The 19,151-nt window shown below is 41.6% G+C and overlaps 2 protein-coding genes across 6 annotated transcripts in view; one reads left to right on the forward strand and one right to left on the reverse strand.

Moving 5' to 3' along the window:
- The window catches only part of RARS2 (arginyl-tRNA synthetase 2, mitochondrial), a 37,701-nt gene extending 23,101 nt beyond the window's left edge, over window positions 1-14,600 (reverse strand). For 2 of the 4 annotated variants that reach the window (XR_008596540.1, XM_054971735.1), the window contains exons 1-7: window positions 14,521-14,600; window positions 10,572-10,645; window positions 9,103-9,202; window positions 8,291-8,374; window positions 5,697-5,794; window positions 4,609-4,664; window positions 1,974-2,057 (exon numbers count right to left, since the gene is read on the reverse strand). Coding sequence is in view for 3 of the 4 variants with exons in the window: in XM_054971735.1 (XP_054827710.1) it covers window positions 1,974-2,057; window positions 4,609-4,664; window positions 5,697-5,794; window positions 8,291-8,374; window positions 9,103-9,202; window positions 10,572-10,645; window positions 14,521-14,559 (535 nt within the window). In the remaining variant the exon portion in view is untranslated. Of the gene's footprint in view, window positions 1-1,973; window positions 2,058-4,608; window positions 4,665-5,696; window positions 5,795-8,290; window positions 8,375-9,102; window positions 9,203-10,571; window positions 10,646-14,520 lie in introns of those variants that run through there. The other 2 variants (XM_054971758.1, XM_054971748.1) reach the window with 2 other exon arrangements.
- Window positions 14,601-14,819: 219 nt separating this feature from the next.
- The window catches only part of ORC3 (origin recognition complex subunit 3), a 78,750-nt gene continuing 74,418 nt past the window's right edge, over window positions 14,820-19,151 (forward strand). For both annotated transcript variants that reach the window (XM_054984624.1, XM_054984632.1), the window contains exons 1-2: window positions 14,820-14,891; window positions 18,465-18,516. In XM_054984624.1, coding sequence (XP_054840599.1) covers window positions 14,868-14,891; window positions 18,465-18,516 — 76 coding nt within the window. In that variant the 5' untranslated portion in view covers window positions 14,820-14,867. The remainder of the gene's footprint in view (window positions 14,892-18,464; window positions 18,517-19,151) is intronic.

Here is a 19,151-nt window from a genome sequence, read left to right on the forward strand (position 1 = left end):
GAGTATTTGAGTATTACTCAAGAAGACTGATGACAACAAACTAGTGCATTGCTTATGATACAATCAGATCTCAACAGAAATAAACTCTAATGCAAAGAAGAAAAAATTAAATTTAGATTATCTGGCTAAGACTGGGGAGACGTGAGTTCAAATTGCCACTGGGTGACCTCTGGACCACGCTCTCCTCAGCCTAACTGCACCTTCAGCCACTCCAAGAAGTAGCCACCGGTGAAAGACTATAGCTTGGAATCTCCTGCAAGGACACTGAATATTTCCTTTACAAGTCTTTTAATTGTAGCTTTTCTCATATCACTGATACCCTCCTGGAAGACCCCTTTTTAAGGAGACAGAATGCTGGCTACCTGTTACGTTTACTGTATCTCTCATATTTTAATCCTATCCTTCCTCTAAGGAATTCAAGGTTCTTTTCTCTATTTTATCCTCACAACAGCCCTGTTAGATAGGTTAGGCTGTCAGAGGGACCAGCTCAATATCTCCCAAGTTTTAGGTCAGCACTCTAAGTACTGCAACATATCAGCTCTCACTATCCTATTACGGTTCTTCCACCTTCTTGGTAATCCTCCTCTTCTTTTACTAACCTAATGTAAATAATTCAACAGGCTTCCTGTACAAAGTCGGAATCATCTCCAGGAAGGGGAGTGTTCAAAGACTGGGGAATAGGGATGGGCATGGAATGAAAAAAAAACCTGAACTGCTTGGTTTGTGGTTTGTTCATTTTCATGGAACACAAACTTACGAACCTCAACCGGCTCCCGAACCAGTTCGAGGTTTGGGGGGGGCAGGACGGCCCCTTACATGCTCAGAGAGCCCAAACTTGCAGGGAGTTTTCAGTAGGCTCTCCTCCAGCCACCCTCCAAGTTTCGTGAAGACTGCAATACGGATCTCCAGCGTACAGAGCCCCAAAGCTGGTGCCCCTGGGAAAGTCCCATTCAATAGAATTGGAGCCATCAATGGCTATTGCCTTATGCCTCCATTTGAAGTGGTGGACTTCCAGACATCAAGCAAGACCACAATTCTACTCAAAGGCCTAACACTAAGCGGGGGGGGGGGGGGTGAAAAGCTAAGACTAGGATTGGGGGGGGGGAGAAACGAAAAAGCACCCTTTTCCCAAACACCTCCCCAGTCCCCAGTCAGTACGAAAAAGCAGCAAGCAAGAGGAAAGAGGATTTTCAGCTCCTTTTCTAGCAGCCAGAAGTGCAGGCCAAAGATCCAAGTTCCCAATCCCAACACTACAGCCAGCCACCAAGCCCTCCTCTCTCTCCCACTCTAGAGAAACTGAAACCAGGAATCACACAGGTTCCCCTATTTGTGGGAAAAGCCAAGATTGAACATCACAGGAGCACTCTGATTGGCAGAAAGACCTGCCTAAGATGGTTTGGGAGGAAGAGATTGGTGTTACCATGGCTGCTGAAGGCCCATCTCCTCAGTTGCCCTAGAGATTCTAACCTTCCCTCCCCTTTTCCTGGCTGGATGGGCCAGAGTAGGAGCTCTCTAGTTGGCAGGGACAGCTGCCAATCAAGCCTGGAGGCCTCAGATAGGGGGCAACCTAAAGACTGCCACCGTTGCCTGGGCGATGGAGTCTTTGGCACCAAAAATGTCTGAACCAGCCATGGAGCGGTAAGAAAAATTTGTTTGGTTTGGAAAAAATGTGGTCCCACGGAAAGCGTAGTTCTTTAAATACGAAACGGCTGTTCTGTCCGGAATTTTGTTCCGTGGTTTATTTCGTGCCCATTTCTACTGGAGAATAAAACTCAACCCTCTTTTCTTTCATTTATCAAACCTAATTTCTATGGAAATATGCATGCAAGCTGATAAAACAAAATGCTGTAGACTGGTAACTGATAATTGTTGTGAACATCCATCAGAATAAGTTTTTTTAAATATAAGAAGACTCACAAGGTTGGAGAAGCCGAGATTATAATATATATTACAGGGAGGACGGGAACACTTACCAAATTGCATGCCCCAGTCTCCAAGGTAATTCATTCTTATAACATGATGTCCAAAAGCCTCTTTGAGGTTTGCTATGAAATTTCCTGAAAATAAAATATTGAGTCATACTGTTTGGCCATCAATGCATTTTTAACATTGTTATATAACCTGAATTTATTCTTTTCCCATTAAGTCCAAACAGAAGGATTCTATAAAACAAATTCCCCAAACTCTAAAAAACTAGTTTGAACAAGTTTTCAAAAAATATCACTCTTTGATTTCTTGTTACTTATGAAAATGTACTTAAAGAATATTAACATTGAAACAACTCTCCCTATTTATTACACACTGTCCAAAAACATAACTTAATGCCTTTAATTCCTGTAAAGAATTTTTATTCCCATGTCACAAATAGGGGAACAGCCACCCAACGGTTATGTAAGAATAAGTAAAGGAACTATTCACTGAACAAAACCTTTGCAAATTCCATTCTTGTGCAGTGACTCTTTCTAAGCATGCATCTTCAGTGTGGTCCACTTGGACTTCAGCCTTGCTTTAAATTTTTCCTCACCCATGGAAATCAAAATGATAACATACATCTCGCAGTTGTTACCACCACAGTGGTGGTGGTAACACAGTGTGTTACCACCACAGTGGTGGTATTCATCCCTGTGAGGATGAATACCACCACTATTAACATATAAATCCTAGTTATTTTGCATAGTGTTACTACTGTTACTTCTACATAGTTTCTTATCTCCTTGAGTTTTTCTAACGTAATATAAACAAAGACAGCATCTGTACATCATCCCAACAAGTGTTATTCCTTATTTTACAATGGTCAGATAGATGCTCTCATTTTATGCACTGAACTGGATGCAGTCCTGCCTCTCAAGTGCATCTTACTGGCCTGTATCCAACCATCTGAGCATACATCACTGACTTTCCCATAGTCCTTTCTGTTCCTGCAGCCTCCTTTGACCCTGATATTTCCTGGAGTTGGATGACCTAACAAAGGAATATCTGTGTGGATCAGGATGCTTAAATGAGGAGATACAAAAAGGGTGAAATTGCTCCTTTTGTATCTTCTACAAATAAAGATCAGCTGCTAGAAAAGTAAAAGGCAAATTTTATCCCCTTCCTTCCTCACTGGACTGTTCCAACCCATGAGATTATTCTTCTCTGCAGGTCCTGCAACCAAGAATGATCTTTCTGGGGGCTAGAATGGGGCTGCAGGAAAAGAAAGGACTGTAGGACAATTCTATGCGCCCTCTATGCGCATATTTAGGTCAAGATCATTGTGTCCAAAAAATAAGGAAAGTGGAAATGTCAGTGTAATGGACAAGAGGCTGTCCTGCCCCTGAAAGGTAGAACAACTTTTCAGTTGTTTCATCCCTGAGCCTGTGGGAGTGCTGCCCCCCAGCATCCAACCACCTTTCAGGGGGGTGACAGAAACACATCATCAGTTCAGTTTCAATCTGCCTCAGCGAGACAGCAGATAGTTTAATGTAGAGCTTTGCCTGGTATTGTGGCAGAGTGGTTTAGCTCTACCTCTGGAAGAGGACAGTATTGTGAGGCCTGTCTCTGGTGAGGAGCAGCCCTCATACCTTTTAGTTTGACTCTTGTGAAAGGGAAGACTAGTGTGTGTGGAATCCTCTGTGTGTGAAAGGATCCAACCTGGTGGCCTGTTTGCCCTTGAAGGTATTGAAGAGAATTAAAATTACAATGTGAAGCCATAACTAGTTTAGATTTACATTCCTTATCAAGTTCCTCTTTTCAACACTGAGGGAGCTGGGCTGCTGATCTGTTCTTTAAAACCAACCTGTAAATAAATAAATCTTCTTTGTTGTTTAGTTAAACCTCCTGCTTCAGTGATCTCTGTACTCAGAAGAAAAATTACCTCACAACAGACAGCCAAAAGCCTTTACACTTGCTACCATAAGAACATCTAGCAAATGAGGGGAAAGTTTACATTTCAACACAAATCTAGTCTCCCAGAATTATAGGAGGTGGTCTGTGGGTTTTGTTCAGTTGGAAGTAAATGTCTGTCACAGGCACTCTCTCCTTGTCTGATAGTTCATAGGTCAGGTTACACACTTATTCTGGACATTTCAAGCAGGCGGAAATCAACAACAATTGTCTACAATACAGCTTAAAAACCTGATCCATACAATATATCATGTCAGGCTGAGTCAGAAGAACTAACTCAACATTTGTGTGCAACAGGTCTTACCCATCAACCTGGAACTGCACCCACAATTAATGTTTCCCCCATGGTGTGCTAACTGGCAACTGTGGGAGCACTGTGAAAGCTAGGGAATGAGAACACACAGGAGAGGGCAGAACTTCAGAAATTAGAGCAGAAAAGACTTGGGAAGATCCTCTGCTCCAAAACATTCCAGCAGTCCTATGCCCACACAGAACTTATTCAGTTTGATTAATACTGGCCACTCTATTACCAGATGCAGGGTAGGGTATTAAATTATTACATATAGATCCTGCTTTTCTGCCATTAAGCTCACAATCTATGGGTTGTTCTAACTTGCTCAGTTTTGTCAGCCATCATATTATACTTTCAAGCCATTCCATGAGCCTCTTACAACACCCAGGGCAAAAATACGGGACATTTTAAGCTACAATTCAGTTATAGCTTACCGATTATTGTAGAACGCAAGTGTCCTACATGAAACTTCTTTGCAATGTTGGGTGAACTGCAACAAATATTCACTGAATTAGCAGAAGTAAATCCACACCATCATTTGAAAGTGGGGGTGGGGGGGGAGGATTGCTTGTGTGTGATGAAGGATGTGGGAACTGGAGTACTTCAGATATATTCAAAGCATTGAAAAAAACTGACATAATTCACAAAATTCATATGATTACAAAGATATGGGATCAAAAATCCAATCTCAACTTTCTGCTATAAGGCAAAAGCAGCAGATATCAATTTCTAGGCCTCGTTGGATGCAAGCAGAGAGCAGCAATACTACATAAAGGCCCTTTATAATCACAAAGTTGATTATGATGATGATAGATTTATATACTGCCCTTCAGGACAACTTAACACCCACTCAGAGAAGTTTACAAAGTACATTATCATTATCCCTGTGAAGTGGGTGGGACTGAGAGAGCTCTGGAGAGCAGGGACTGACCCAAGGTCACCCAGCTGGCTTCAAGTGGAGGAGTGGGGAATCAAACCTGGTTCTCCAAATTAAAGTCCTGCCGCTCTTAAACACTATACCAAACTACACTACACTACACCAAATGAGTAAAGTCACACACTGAAGAGAAACAAACACAGTCACAGATGAAGCCCAATTATGTCCATCTGAAGTCAAAAGGTTGGAACTAGCAGGCTGCATCCTCAGTCTCCTTGTGTTCCCATAACAAGCACACCTGCTTGCGCAAGACTTCTGCCAGTTCCCCCATCCCACTGCAGACTCTCACAGTGCTCCCACACTGTTCCCAAAGATCCACCGACTTCCAGGACCTGCACTTCAGGGAACACAGCAGGCTCCCATGGGAAGAGAAAGAAGGGAAAGTTCTGCTCTACAAACAGAGTTCTGCTCAGGATCCAATTCAATAATTCCCTTTCACTGTGTTGCTTTAGCAGAAGGAACTCATTGGATCCATATTAGTTTATAACCAAAGAAGGTCTGCAGAGTCAGACAGCAGGCTGAACTGTCATGACATCTAAGGCATTTTAGTAAAGTGCTTCAGAATAATCAAGCCTCTGTACTCACCTAAACTCAATTAAAATTTTTCTTCTTGGCAATCCTGAGAAAAGTTCACTCTTTATTCCATATTGTGAGCCATCCTTAAACACTTGCTGCAACACTGACTTAATAGGCCAAAAATAATATACAGAGAAAGCAAGTCATTCATAATAACTAAGAGCAACTGAGAAATGTTAAACAACTTTCAATTCCTTGTAAAAGTTTGCACAATTTCTACCTTTACAAAAAGACAGCCAGTTTTTATCAGATTCCAGAGGAGTAGAACCAAGTACTCCCTCATTCTTCTTTTACAATAATAAACTTGTGTCTTGTTTGATGTGGACATGCCAAACTCTGCTCATTTTAATAAACTGAAGACAAAGCTCGGGAAGTTTGATCTCCAGACTTTAGTGACATCAAAGCTGATCACCAATATCCTTAAACGGTCTACAGACTGTCGAATTTGGTTTTACTAAGTCACTCAGTTGACTTTTTGATACGGAATCAGACACTGTCTGAATAAAGTGGCATTACACTCGGCGGGCCTGTAAGACCAAGATGTTCCACCAGGCAGATGGTTGAGGCTGGCCCTGTATTCATCTGGTAAGCCTCCCTACCGGTCTCTTGTCAGGGGGGCTTCATAATCATCTCGGCCCCATACGAGTCATAGTGTGAACTGTAACAACTGTTCCTCCTCCTCCCCCCACGTGCACTATCAGCAGGGGTGGGTTGTATAAATTGCCATCTGGGGGCTGTTTTATGAAAAATTGATGTGGTTTTATTGTGATTTTAAAATGTTGGTTTTTTAACTTGCTGTAACCCACTCTGAGCTCGCTTGCAGGGAGGGTGAGCTAAAAGCCGAACAAAATAAACAAAAAAAAATTTTATATTGTATGCGCAAATAGTCAAAACTGTTAACTAAAACAATGTTGAATATTAGGATTTTTTAAAATAACTATATTCTAACCCCAGCAGCAATTTAGTTAAAACTTCAATCTACAAATCAAAAAAATGTCAGAGGTCCCCAATCTAGCTGAATTGGGAAACACTTCAGAGATTTTGAAAACAGGGAATGGGCACCACCACAAAATGGTTGCCATGGGGGCAATTTCAAAATGGTTGCAATGGAGTGCTGAGGCCAATCACAAATCAGGAGGCTGCAGTTTCTGAATGGGTGTTTCCTACAGACACAAAAACAATGCTTCCTGTGTTCTTCTGGAGCTCTTCCTGCTCCTATGAAGTAGAAGAAAGCCAGAATTGGCTTTGAGAAAAGAGATGCCTTGTGGCAGCAGCAAATGGGAATCAGACTACCTGTTGGTAGGTGCCATGGTACCTATGGATACCAAGTGTTTTACTTTTAGCCAACAAATAGGTAGGTGCATTGGAATATTTTCTCTATAGTGAACTAAAATAGACAGTCTTCCATCCATTACTTTAAAACATTTACTAGAGAATGATTTAGCCAATTATCTCCTGTTCTCAGATTTGCCCTTTAAGGGCAAGGCAATAAAGACAACATTTGCAGAACAACTCCAGGTTTTGCTGGGTGATTCATCTGCTCTAGACCCCTTCACATCCATTGTCTATTATATGGAACAGCTTTCCCGAACAGGTCAGAATAGGAAAGCTTCCTCTTATTTATCATTCTACAAAGTGCACAAAACTGTTCAGGATGGCATTTCTATAAAGGGTCTAGAACTGTAGTATAATGGGATAGTTCAGAAGGGCACTGCTATAAAGAAATAGGATTGTGATCTACTACAATGTTTATTGTAGGTATCTAACTTTTACTCCATTGTTTTGTATCTTTGTAATGTACTCTGCCCTATTTTTTGCATGTCGTGCCTTAGACAGTTTTATGTTTGCATTGTTTTCTAATTCCATAATCCTAATCTTATTGCATTGTCCATTGGATGTATTATGCAGTGTGAATTGTTTTTGTTTTGTAATCTGCCTTGAATCTCAGCAAGAAAGACAGCTTTGTAAAGTAAATAAAAATGCTATCTTCCGAAGCGCACTTTTAATAGTCATTTAAAACAGCAGGCTTTTCTTCCAAGTATATGCATTTGGATCAGGATATTAAATATCTGTCTTTTCCTTTCCACAAAATCATGGATTCTTAAATGCTACTGAAATGAAACCAATCTATCTCTTGCAAAATGTCTAATCCTAACTTAAAAAAAAAATCTCTATGAAGAAACCAGGCTAGTTTCATTATGTGCATCGCGACTTACCTGAATACAGTCAGAAAAGAGACAGAACTTAAGCTGTCTTTGTAAATTCCTATGGTGGCCTCTCTCACAAAGCTATTAGAAAGGTCTATGCAGGCTCAAGCTCCTAAAATCACCAGTTCTCAGAATTCTACCTCACCTTGAAATCCTAATGCTTTGCTTGCCGTAAGAATGGCTTGAACTCACACCTTAAATAAACTTAAGTCAGAATCTGGCAGCCACCTGACATCTCTAATATCTATGGAGGGCTTGCATACTTCCAAATAACAGGTAGACTGTGTTGGTTTCAGTTTTTGTGCTTCTTAGAAATTGCTATGACTTTTTTGGCAAATTGACAAAGCTACTATTTCATTTTTACTGCTTTAATACGTGTGAAACATTGGTTCTTACCTTTGCTAATAATTCTTGATTTATTGTGAAATTTATCCTTCCTTCACCTGTGCTGATTTCGCTCACAACTGTATCACATTTTAACTAAAATAAAAACACACCAATGACAGTATATTAGGCCACAAGTGAGAAGCAAAATTGGCAGTAATTATACTTATTAATACTGCAAAACCATCTGAAATGCTTGTGAAAGCAAATATTTATGCATTGGCAACTGCAGGTATTTTTCCAGTACTGCATTTTGAGAAAATTTAGGACTTTGTGTTGTATTTTAGTCTTGTGTTGCTGATAGAGGAAAATGGGGTGTGCTTACACAGTAACATTAACACTACTGGACAAATGCAGTGCTTTTTGGTACTTGTGAGATGTTACCACTCAGTTTCACAACAAGAACTGCAATTAACAATCTAGGCTATACTCTGAACATGCCTGCAAATGAAACAGAAATCAGCACAATCTTGTTTAGCAAAGCATATGAGTAATGAATGCTCTACTGCTCAAGTCCTATTTTCCTGTTGGTAACCATAAAACCCATATAGATAACTGCCCAGAAAATAATCATTGATGCCCATCTATCCATGTGACATGCAGGAGACCAGATGTTAATCAAAGCTGTGTCAATTGTGAAGCTTGGCTGCAAGACCTGGGCCTGACCATTCTCTTTTTACAAAGGTGGATGCCTCAAACATTTTTAAGGGCACTTTGTTCTGTGCATTTTAAAAGCACAAAAAACCAAAGGCAGCATGGTAAAGTAGCCTTAAGTCAACGCTGTCTTCACACTGCTAGGTAAAATGAAATAGTTTTCTGCCTACCTTCTCGGCCAGCTTCTGGGTTTGCAGCTGAATATCTGACTTAGACTGATTGCTAGCATCAAGCACAGAACTCACAAAGAACTGGAAACCAGCAGCTTGTCTAGGGGGAAAAAAATAGCACAATGAAAGGAACTGCTTCAGAACCAGCACTTCCTCTGCATGAGATCAGTCTCCTCAAGGTCCAATTAAGCTAGCAATATCTGTGACAATCTTGTCCCCCAGAGCTTTTGGGAAAAGCAGATGTTCTCATGAGACCTTTGCATGCAACTAACAATGCTCAGCACTCTCCTACCTGCATCCGCCCTGAGCCCGCTTGCGGGGAGGGAGGAATAGAAATCTGAAATAAATAAAAACCATCAACATCAGGCACTTCCTTGCCTAATTTGGGGGGCAGGGGGAGAATAGTAGGGATGCTGTGAGTAAACGAGTCCAAGCTTTTCCCAGAGTGACGTTTACATGGGGCCTGAGAGTCTGGGTATCCCATGAGTTGAGGTATATACAAGCCTGATGGAGTGTGTTCAAGTAATTTGGGTCATGTGGTTTTGAAAACATGGGAGTGAGAAAAAAACAAGGACATTTTTATAAAAAGATTTGGAAGAGAGTTCCAGTGTTTCCAGGGTATTGTTGCCAACTCTAAGTTGAAAAATTCCTGGAGATTTGGGGGGGGGGGCTGGACAGAGCAAGGTTTGGGGAGGAAAAGGACCTCAGCGGGGTATAATTGCAGCCTAATAGAGTCAACTGTCCAAAGCAGCTGTTACTTGCAGGGGAGCTGATCTCTGTAGTTTGGAGATCAGTTGTAATTCCAGAAAGTCTTCAGGCCCCACCTAGAGGTTGGCAACCCTATTCCAGGGTAACAAACAGGTAAAGAAGTCACACATTTCCCACTTATCTCTTAGGGAATATTAAATATTCTATTAATATTATAGAAACAGTTGTTTCCTATCTCTTTTCTATCCTGATCCTATGCAAGCTTATTCAGAAGTAAGCCTACCCAAATTCAGTGAAGTTTCCTCCAAAAGAAATGTGCACCATACTGCAACAATAATTCTGTGGGGAGTTGGCTGTGCCTAAGCCCCTTGCTATCTTGAGGCTTTGTTGTGCTTACCTCTGCATGGAAACAGAGCCCTACAGTGCAATCCTAAACAAAGATACACCCTTCTAAGCCCATTGAACTCAGAGGGCTTAGAAGGGTGTAATAGTACTTGGGGTTGCATTGCCAGTTGTCTAGGTAGCAGAGTTTGCATATAAAAAGCCCAAAATGTACTTGTAACCTTTTAAAATTAAAATCAAACCACTTTCAATTAAAAATTAAAGCATTTATTCTTGGTCAAGACTTCAATTAACAAAAACAGCAGTGCCTTGAATGTTTATAATTTAATTAATACTTCAGTTAAATCCTGAATTCCTCCCATAGTAAGAAAGCAAGAGAATAAAGCAATTCAAATAATTAGAATATAAAAATACTCTACCTCTTTTTTGACACTGGAATAGCACAGATTGACTTTATCAAGTTATCTGGTGGTATTTCTAGAACATTCGAAAGCTAGATTTGAAACAGAAGACGAAATTTAGTTAGGAGGAAATCAATAAATGAAAGCTAACAATAATGTCTTGATACAGAATGTTATGTTCTATCATAACAACATTGTTGGACAAGCATCTGAAGTTTATGAGTCTACACTATTTACATACATTCATGTGTGTACATGGAGACTCCCTGCTCTGAGATTTCATTGGAAGGGACAGACCCACGTGCATTCTTTTTTGTATATGGAGCTACCCTTTCCATTGAAATGGAGTGAGGAGGGAGGGAGGAGTTCCCTGGCTGTTGAATAGTCAGGCATACCTACTGAGGCTCCAGAGAGAGGAGTAGGAATGGCAATGAATGTAAACGTGTTCTTCCTTTTTGTAGGCCCATATGAGAACTTTTTAAAGGTGAAAAGCAATTTACAAATGTATAAACAGACCAATCTTTTGGTGGAAAATGTGTGGGCAAGTTTTTCAGTTACACAAAACTCCATCAGTAGAAGGGATGGAAAGGCAACTAGTTTATTACAGTTTTTATGCTGCCTTTTCTAAATTCAAGGCAACTTAAAAAATAGTAAGGAACAATCAATAAAACAGTATATATAGCAAAAACTCTAGCAACAATAGCATCAACCCAGACAAAATTTCAAAAACTGCATATATTGCTGATAGAACGAACGGGGGAACAGGACCGAGACAGCAAGCTCCACCCGACCTTACGTGTATTCATAGCAATGTACATACAGAGCCTATGCAAGGACAAGTGTACAAGCAAGTTCCAATGAATGTGTGTAGGTCACAGGTGGAGCTGGCCACCAATTTTGTCCCCCCCCCATATTTCATCCACATTAAATGTCTAAGAGCTAATATCTCAGCAGAATTAAATGACAGTTTAAAAGGGAATGTTCTGCATTCTTTGTGAAAACATAGAAACAAATTGGCTTTCCCAATTTTCTGTACAACATAATCTGAGATAGCTGGATTGCAACTAAGAAAAGCCTTCATTCTGGCACTCTTTGACTTGACCTGATAGACACACGACATTGGCAATGACTGGATCTTAACCGGTGAGCGGGCTGGACAGGCAAATCTTCCAAGTATTCGGGTCCCAATAGCTTTAAAGAGAGCCAGTGTAGTGTAGTGGCTAGAGTGAGATCTAGGTTTGAATTCCCATTCTGCCACAGAGCTTGCTGTGAGACCTTTGTCCAGCCACTCTTTCAATCTATTGCCAAACAAGGACCAAACGGTCTACAGAAACCTGATAGATAATAACAATAATGCAATTTTAATGAAAGTGCCAATGCAATGAGTGCAAGAAGTGCAAGGTAAGTATTCCAATATATACACTCCAAAAATACTAGGGACTATCCATCTGCACGCATGCAGCCCCAATGCATGGAATACAGTCCATACAACACATGTATAATAACTTGCATATAAATACAAAGTTCGTCTTTCAAAATGTACAGTTCCAACGGGTTGTTTCTTCTTTCTTGCAGGCAAACCTGCCAATGAAGGGCGAAAAGGGTCCAACGGGAGCCAGAAGGTCAATAAGGAAGCTCCCGGGCTGTTGGCAACGGGTGCGCTAGCAATTTAGATAGCCCGTTTCACGGTGTATTGCTTTGTCAAGCCATTCCTCTATTGCATCATCTACTCCAAACAGCATTTTAACCAGCATTGGTAAGTTTCTTCCTTACTTGAAGGGTGTGACACAAATGTACTACATAAAAAAGATAAAAACCAGCTCTTTGAATTTAACCTGGAAACCACCCAGTTCAGAACTGGCTTTGTGTTAATGTCATCCAATCCCACATAACAGATGAAGCTTCCAAGTATAGCCCCATATAAAGAAGCAAGCAAGCCTGTAAATTACTGGCAAATGGATCAAACCTGAGAAAGTTAGATCTACCTAGAAGTGAGGAGACAAGCCGAGGATGAAAAACTGGTGCTCCTGGCCATTATTCCCATCTGCATATGCCCAGCATCTTAATCTGACCAGAGAGAATCACGGAAACACTGTGTAATCTATCCAAATCCATACCCTCCAGAACAGCCATGTTACATATATGGCATTACTAACTGCAACATGCTTTATCATCTTTTAATAAAACAACCCCAAAGGGGAAGTCAGAGAGGCAGCTCGTTGTAGTGGTTAGAGTATAAGACTAGGATCTGGCAGACCGAGGCTTGAATCTCCATTTTGCCATAAAGCTTGCTGAGTGACGCTTGGGCCAGTCACACCCTCTCAGCCTAACCTACCAGATAAGGTTGTTTTGAGGATAAAATGGAAAAGGAGAATGACATGCGCTGCTTTGAGTCACCACTGGGGGAAAAGGCCATGTATAAATGAAGTGAAATGATGTTTTTTTAAAGCCAGTTCAGACAGATAATACCTAATAGATCTGATGGAAAGTCATCAACCATCCTTTGTACTTTGGGGCTTCGACTGTCATTCATGACTTTGCAACATGAAGCTCTGACTCCACTCCAGATGGCAATAACCTCTGCCTGGCACATGCAAGGAGGCACTGCTGGTGGCCTCCTTCCTGGTGATGGGACAGCTGAGAGTAGTGTCGGCATTTGGTCCCCACAATTTCAAAGTCCAGTTTAAACTGTCCTCTCAAATGATTACATTTATTCTAACAGACCACTTTTCATTTCATCTCCACATCCTTCCTCTTCTCTTATCTGTTACCTTTTATTCTTTGTCTGAGCAAGGGAATTTGCAGTTTTCAAACATACAGCAAAGAGCTGAAGACAAGACCAAGAGCCAGAGTCAATATCTAATTTTTCATATGCTTACTCACAATTAAATCTCACTGATCATTAACATTTGCTTTCAAGTACACATGCATACAACTGAGGAATAAAACAGACTGTGAGATATTAATCTGGCCTATGCACTGATTGCATGGTGTCGGAATGACTGAAAGGCCAGACCCAAACAAGGATTAACAGTGCCACCTGAAACATAATTACATCACTAGGATTGCACTGTAAATACAGCTCTTGCTCCTTGTGCATCCTGGTCCTACCCATGTCACCTATTCAGAAATCCCACTGTATTCAACAGGCAGGTCCAGCATCAGCAAATGGTGAGGGCATCTGCCAGGGCCTATGGCTTCTGGTGGGGCCCACTGTTGCTAGCTCCCTAGTCACACATCTCCTCTGATGCCTGCACTTCGCCCCCCTCCCCCTTGCACAGCCTGCTTTTGAGTCCAATGTCACCTCTGCTCCTTGCTGCACATGCTGCCTAGTGCTGGAGAACTGTGTGAGGGAGGTGCACAAAGCATCAGCATTCCTGGTGGCCACAGACAGGAACATTCCTAGCTGCACCCACCATCCAACACCATCAGGGAAAGGGTGTGCAGGCAGTTTGGGTAGCTGTGATTACAGGTGGTGGGAGACCATGCGGGTGGGTAAAGAGAAGGATGGACAGGCAAGTGAGAGCATGTGGGTGGGAGGAAAGGAGAGCCCAGCAACGAGTATCCAGGGGTCCCAAGCAGTCTACGCCGAGGGCCCCCCAAAACCTGGAACCGGCCCTGTCAATCGGCTTACTCCTAGACAGATATACAAACGAGCGGCACAAACTGAACAGTTACGATGAAGAATAAATGACGACTCAGCGCAACACCTTAGCCGGACTCCAACCAAATTCACTGCTCTTTCCCCAGCACGTGGGACGTTCATCACAATAATGATGCTACTACTTATTAAACTCAGTTTCAGCTCAACCTATCCACTTCTTAATGCCCTCCCCGCTCCCCTTCCCTCCCTCCTGCCACACTGCAAGGCGGGGGGAGAAAAGCCCCAAGTTCGAACCAGAGAGCTGGAAGAAACCAACTGCAAATGAGGCGGAGGGGATGTCGGTTGTAATTCCCAGCACGCTACCTGAGCAGCAATACGCCATCGAAAACGACCTGCCGCCATGGCAGCACTCCAGCCTCTTTGCTTTTTTTCAATTCCTGTCTTCCCCCACCACACTGTTCATGGACCAGCCCACAGGGGTGGAGCCACCCGCCGTTAGTCGGATTCTACCACGTGCGGAAGAATTCGCCTGACCCTTCGGGAGGAACACGTGGGATTGGGGCAAACCATTCACAGAAGGAACGCTGTTTGTGCGCAACAACGGCGGGAAGAACCACGTAACTGGGCTCTGGAAGTGCGCATGCGTTCGCGAGAGGGGAGGAGTTCCCGAGCTCTCTCCTTCGGCGTATCACCCGGGTCGCGCTTGCACCATGAGCACGTGTTCGGTCTCCAAGGTGAGTTACGAAGGGGGCGTAGCAGCGTTTCTCGCGGTGGCCGCCTGCGGGTGTTTCGTTTTGCGGTTTAGCGTTGCCTGGTGGAAACCCCCAGTTTCTGTTAGACGGGGTAACGGTGCTTACGGTGGTTGTGCGGCAATGCCGCGTATGGTCCCGGTGAGCATGCGCACACAGTGGGACTCCTTGCTCGTGTTTTCTTCCGCTTCGTTTTTTAAATCTTCTCTTTGGGTGTTTTTGTCAGAGATGCCTTCCCGCTCCATGAGACGTTACCCTGTTTCAGCCTGAACAATATATTCGAATGGTTGCTGTACTTGGTTAATTACGTTTCAATTTTGCATCGTTAGGTCTCATCCTTCACTAGTATGGTGGTGATTGCATAAATAAATAAAGAATTTGCTTGTCCACAGTTCAAGATTGGTTCCATTTTTGTACCTGGTCTTGCATGTGGCAGGCAGAATATTTTCAAATATGCAGTTTTCTTAATCTACGGATGCAGTTTATGGGGGAAAGCTTCACCTGTTGAATATCTAGCAGCCATATCGGAGCACTTCTTTAAATAAGACACACAGTGGAATGAGAGATTAAGTTTGCTATTTTAAATTTATAATTGCATATCTTTAAATGTACAATTTAAAGTGACTAATGATCTGGGTAGAAAAAAATCTGGGTAGAAACAAATGAACCAGGAATAAGCTGCTTTACAGTAAAGGCTACAAAGGAGATTGTGAAGTCCAAATAAGATTTGTGCTGATATTCAGGAACATCTTAAGAAACAGCAGAGATAAAAGAAGATACTCATACAGTGCAATCCGAAGCAGAGTTGCTCCAGTCTAGGCCCATTGAAATCAGTAGGCTTAAAATGGGGTAACTTCTTAGGATTGCATTGTAAGATTTTTTTTTGTACAGATGTAGACAATATTTGTTTATTTCATTTATACCTCACCTTTCTCCCCAGTGGGGACCTAAGTGGCTTAAACAGTCTTACATGAACTCATGAGGGTGCCTTATATTAAGTCAGACCACTTGTCCGTCAAGGTCAGTATTGTCTACTCAGACTGGCAGAGGGTTTTCACATCACACCTACAACTTGGTTGTTTTAACTGGGGATTCTGGGGTTTGAACTTTGATGGGTTCCAGTTGACCATGACTGGCTCAGTGAAAAGTTTGGGGGGTATATTGGATCCCAAGCTGCTGCTAGAGAATCAAGTAAATGCAGTGGTAGAAAAGGTCTTCTCCCAACTTAGACTAGCCTGGAAAATAGCCCCTTACCTCAACACAATTGATCTGGCTACCTGGATTCATGCCATAGTAACATCGAGATTAGACTACTGTAATTCATTCTACACAGGTCTCCCCTCAAAGTCAATTTGGAGATTCCAGCAGGTGCAAAACACAGCAGTTCGTTTATTTTCAGGAGCTAGATGGAGCATGTATATTACTCCCATTCTGCAGTCACTCCATTGGTTACCTGTCAATTGCCCGCTCAATTCAAGGCTATGGCTGTTACATTCAGAGCCCTTCATGGCGTAGGCCCCGCATATCTGTCAAATTGCCTTTCTCCCTGTGTTCTGCCAAGGCAGCTTCACTCATCTGAACAAGGCCTTTTGTAGACACCACCCTGCAGTTGAGCTAAATTAACAATTGCCCGTACATGCACATTTTCTGTGGAAGCCCCTATCTTGTGGAATGGCCTGCTGAGGAGGTCAGGAAAGCTCCCACTCTTGTGGCTTTCTGCGAACACTGCATGACTTAATTATTCAAGAGGGCTTTCTACTCAGATTATAGGGTTGTGTTATAAGTAATAGCTCAAAGAGATGCCTTGGTAAGGGACAGGGACTGTAGCCTAGGCTATTGGGTACTGGCTGCTGATATAAATATCAGGTGGTTCGATGTTGCTTAAGATATCATGTTAATTACACTTATATTCAGGCAAGGTTTCATCTCTGTGTTCAGCTTTCTGCTAGTTTTTCATATTTGTGGCTACCATACCCTATTGTATCTGCTTCCATTGAGTGTCCTAACCAGGGTGGATAAAAATCAATGATTTTTTAAAAAAATAAAAATTACAAAATCAGATTTTTTTTATTTAATTGGACTGTTTAAATTTAAATTGGATTTTTTTAATAAAATGTTTTTTGAGGAAAAATCTTATCTAAAGATAGTTTTTTATTTAAGATACATTGTAGTCCAAAGATTATCGATATGAAATAAGGATTAGTTTTTAATTATGTAGCATGAGGCTGTATCTTCATGCAATGTTTAAATTCTTTGATAAACGAATTCCATTAATCCATTCACAATGTCATGCTCTTCCAGAGGTTTCTGTAAGATTATTGGGCAGTTTTCCAGTCTAGAAGATATCACAGATGCTTGGTTTTACAGTTCTCAAAACTGAATTTGTGTCTGCAGAGATCAAGAAGGAGAATAAGTGGTCCTCTGAACAGTTTTGTGTTGCTGCCTAAGAGCTTTGTCGTGGCTTTAGAGTGTTATCTCCAACTGTGGCTGCTTCCACACACGTTGGATAATCCACATTCAGTACTCTTTAGTGAACATTTGGAGCTGCTTTTCCATGTGTGGAACAAAAAATCCACTTCTAAAGGATTGCTAAAGTGCATTGAAAGTGCATTATTCAATGTGTGTGGAAATGCCCTGTGTTGCCTTCTAATTCTGTGGTCTGCATTCTATTGCATTGGATGTCTTACGCTGTCCGGTTGCATTGGTTTAAGATTTTGTAATCCTCAAATCTCATTGAGAGAGGCAAACTATAAACAAAAAACAAACTTTCAGAAGAGAACAGTTAGAGGTTTGCAGCCTTAGTAGAGGGCAAATTATTGCATTGCTAGTTCTTAATGCTGAAACAGGCTGGTTGACAGAAGCGGGGGGGGGGCAGTCAAGGCAGCATTCGCCAGCAGATTCCCAAAGGAGAAGACACATTTGTTGCACTAAAGACTGTTTATTTCCGTTAGTCTTTTGGCACCAGTTTTGAAACAGATATTTTAAAATCTCTTTGTGAGACCTACCAGAGTCCATTTAAAGAGCTTCATGCTCATTTTATAATTAAACTCTTGCACAAGTTACTCTTTACTAAGTGTTACAGAATACATGTCATTATTAAATGCCTGCTCATTTTTTGCCAGTTTCTAGAAAGTCTGTATGAAGTTCCTACAATTGATCCAAAAATTACTATCAGAGCACAGAGATAATTTGTTCTGCTTTCATTTTTGTTAAGAGTGCTGGTTGTTTATAAAGATACACACTTGACTACATTGTTTACTAAAAGTTGATCCTAAATTAGATGCATCTTTAACCATGTAGCGAATAATGCTTCAGAATGACCAGCTATACTACTTGTACTAGTGTTTTCATACAGGCACAAGAAGAAAAACACGGAAAAGCAATTTGAATTTGTAATCAGTAAATTAAAACAACCATCAAATCACTTCAGTGTTAATAAATGGCTGTTTAATGTGGCATTAAGTGTAAAATAATTGTGGTGCATGCCTGAATTTGTTTATGCCAGGAGTCTAGAATTCAGTATTGTCCATGTTTCCTGTTTTTCTTACTTACTTTTAGGGCTGCTTTGTGTTCAAGCCAAACTCGAAGAAGCGAAAGATATCTTCAACAGGTTAGTATACATGAGCATGCTATAAATTTTCATTATTAGAGACTTCCTGTGCTGTTAAACAGACTGTTTTGCATATTGGTGCCTTCTTTGTCTTCCTAGACACTCTTGTACAGCAGATAATATAACATCTCTGAAGATGTCTGGAAAATAATGGCTGTGGCATTTATTCCGCTTTTGAAAGAATTGGGTCATGCTCTGTACTCACAGTGTAATATTTTAATTGTTTTCAGTGTTGTCACAGCATTGAAAAACTTGTCACTTCCCTGGCTTCAACCCAATGAATTATTGATTTCTATGAAAGCCTGTTATTTTGAAGGAAAGGCTAACAGAGTCTCCTTTTTGCAGAATACATGGATGTTGGTGAAGGGGAGGTTTCTGAGGGGGCCTATAGGAATCAGTGGTGTGTATCCTACCACTCTGCTCATTTCTCTTCCACAAGTAAAGCTCCACTGAGGTTGATTTCATCCCTGACCTTCCACACTTCATCCCATTGCTGTGCACTGATGCCCCTCTGGATGGATACCATGACCCCAGGAATGATATTTCCGGGAGGCAGAAGGGCCTGCAGGAATGGAGAAGAGCACTAGAAAACTCCACGTGACTTCTGTGTCTCACACAATTGGCTACACACCTAG

This window comes from Eublepharis macularius, chromosome 1 (genome assembly GCF_028583425.1).
Source record: "Eublepharis macularius isolate TG4126 chromosome 1, MPM_Emac_v1.0, whole genome shotgun sequence".
In the NCBI taxonomy this organism is placed as follows: domain Eukaryota; kingdom Metazoa; phylum Chordata; class Lepidosauria; order Squamata; family Eublepharidae; genus Eublepharis; species Eublepharis macularius.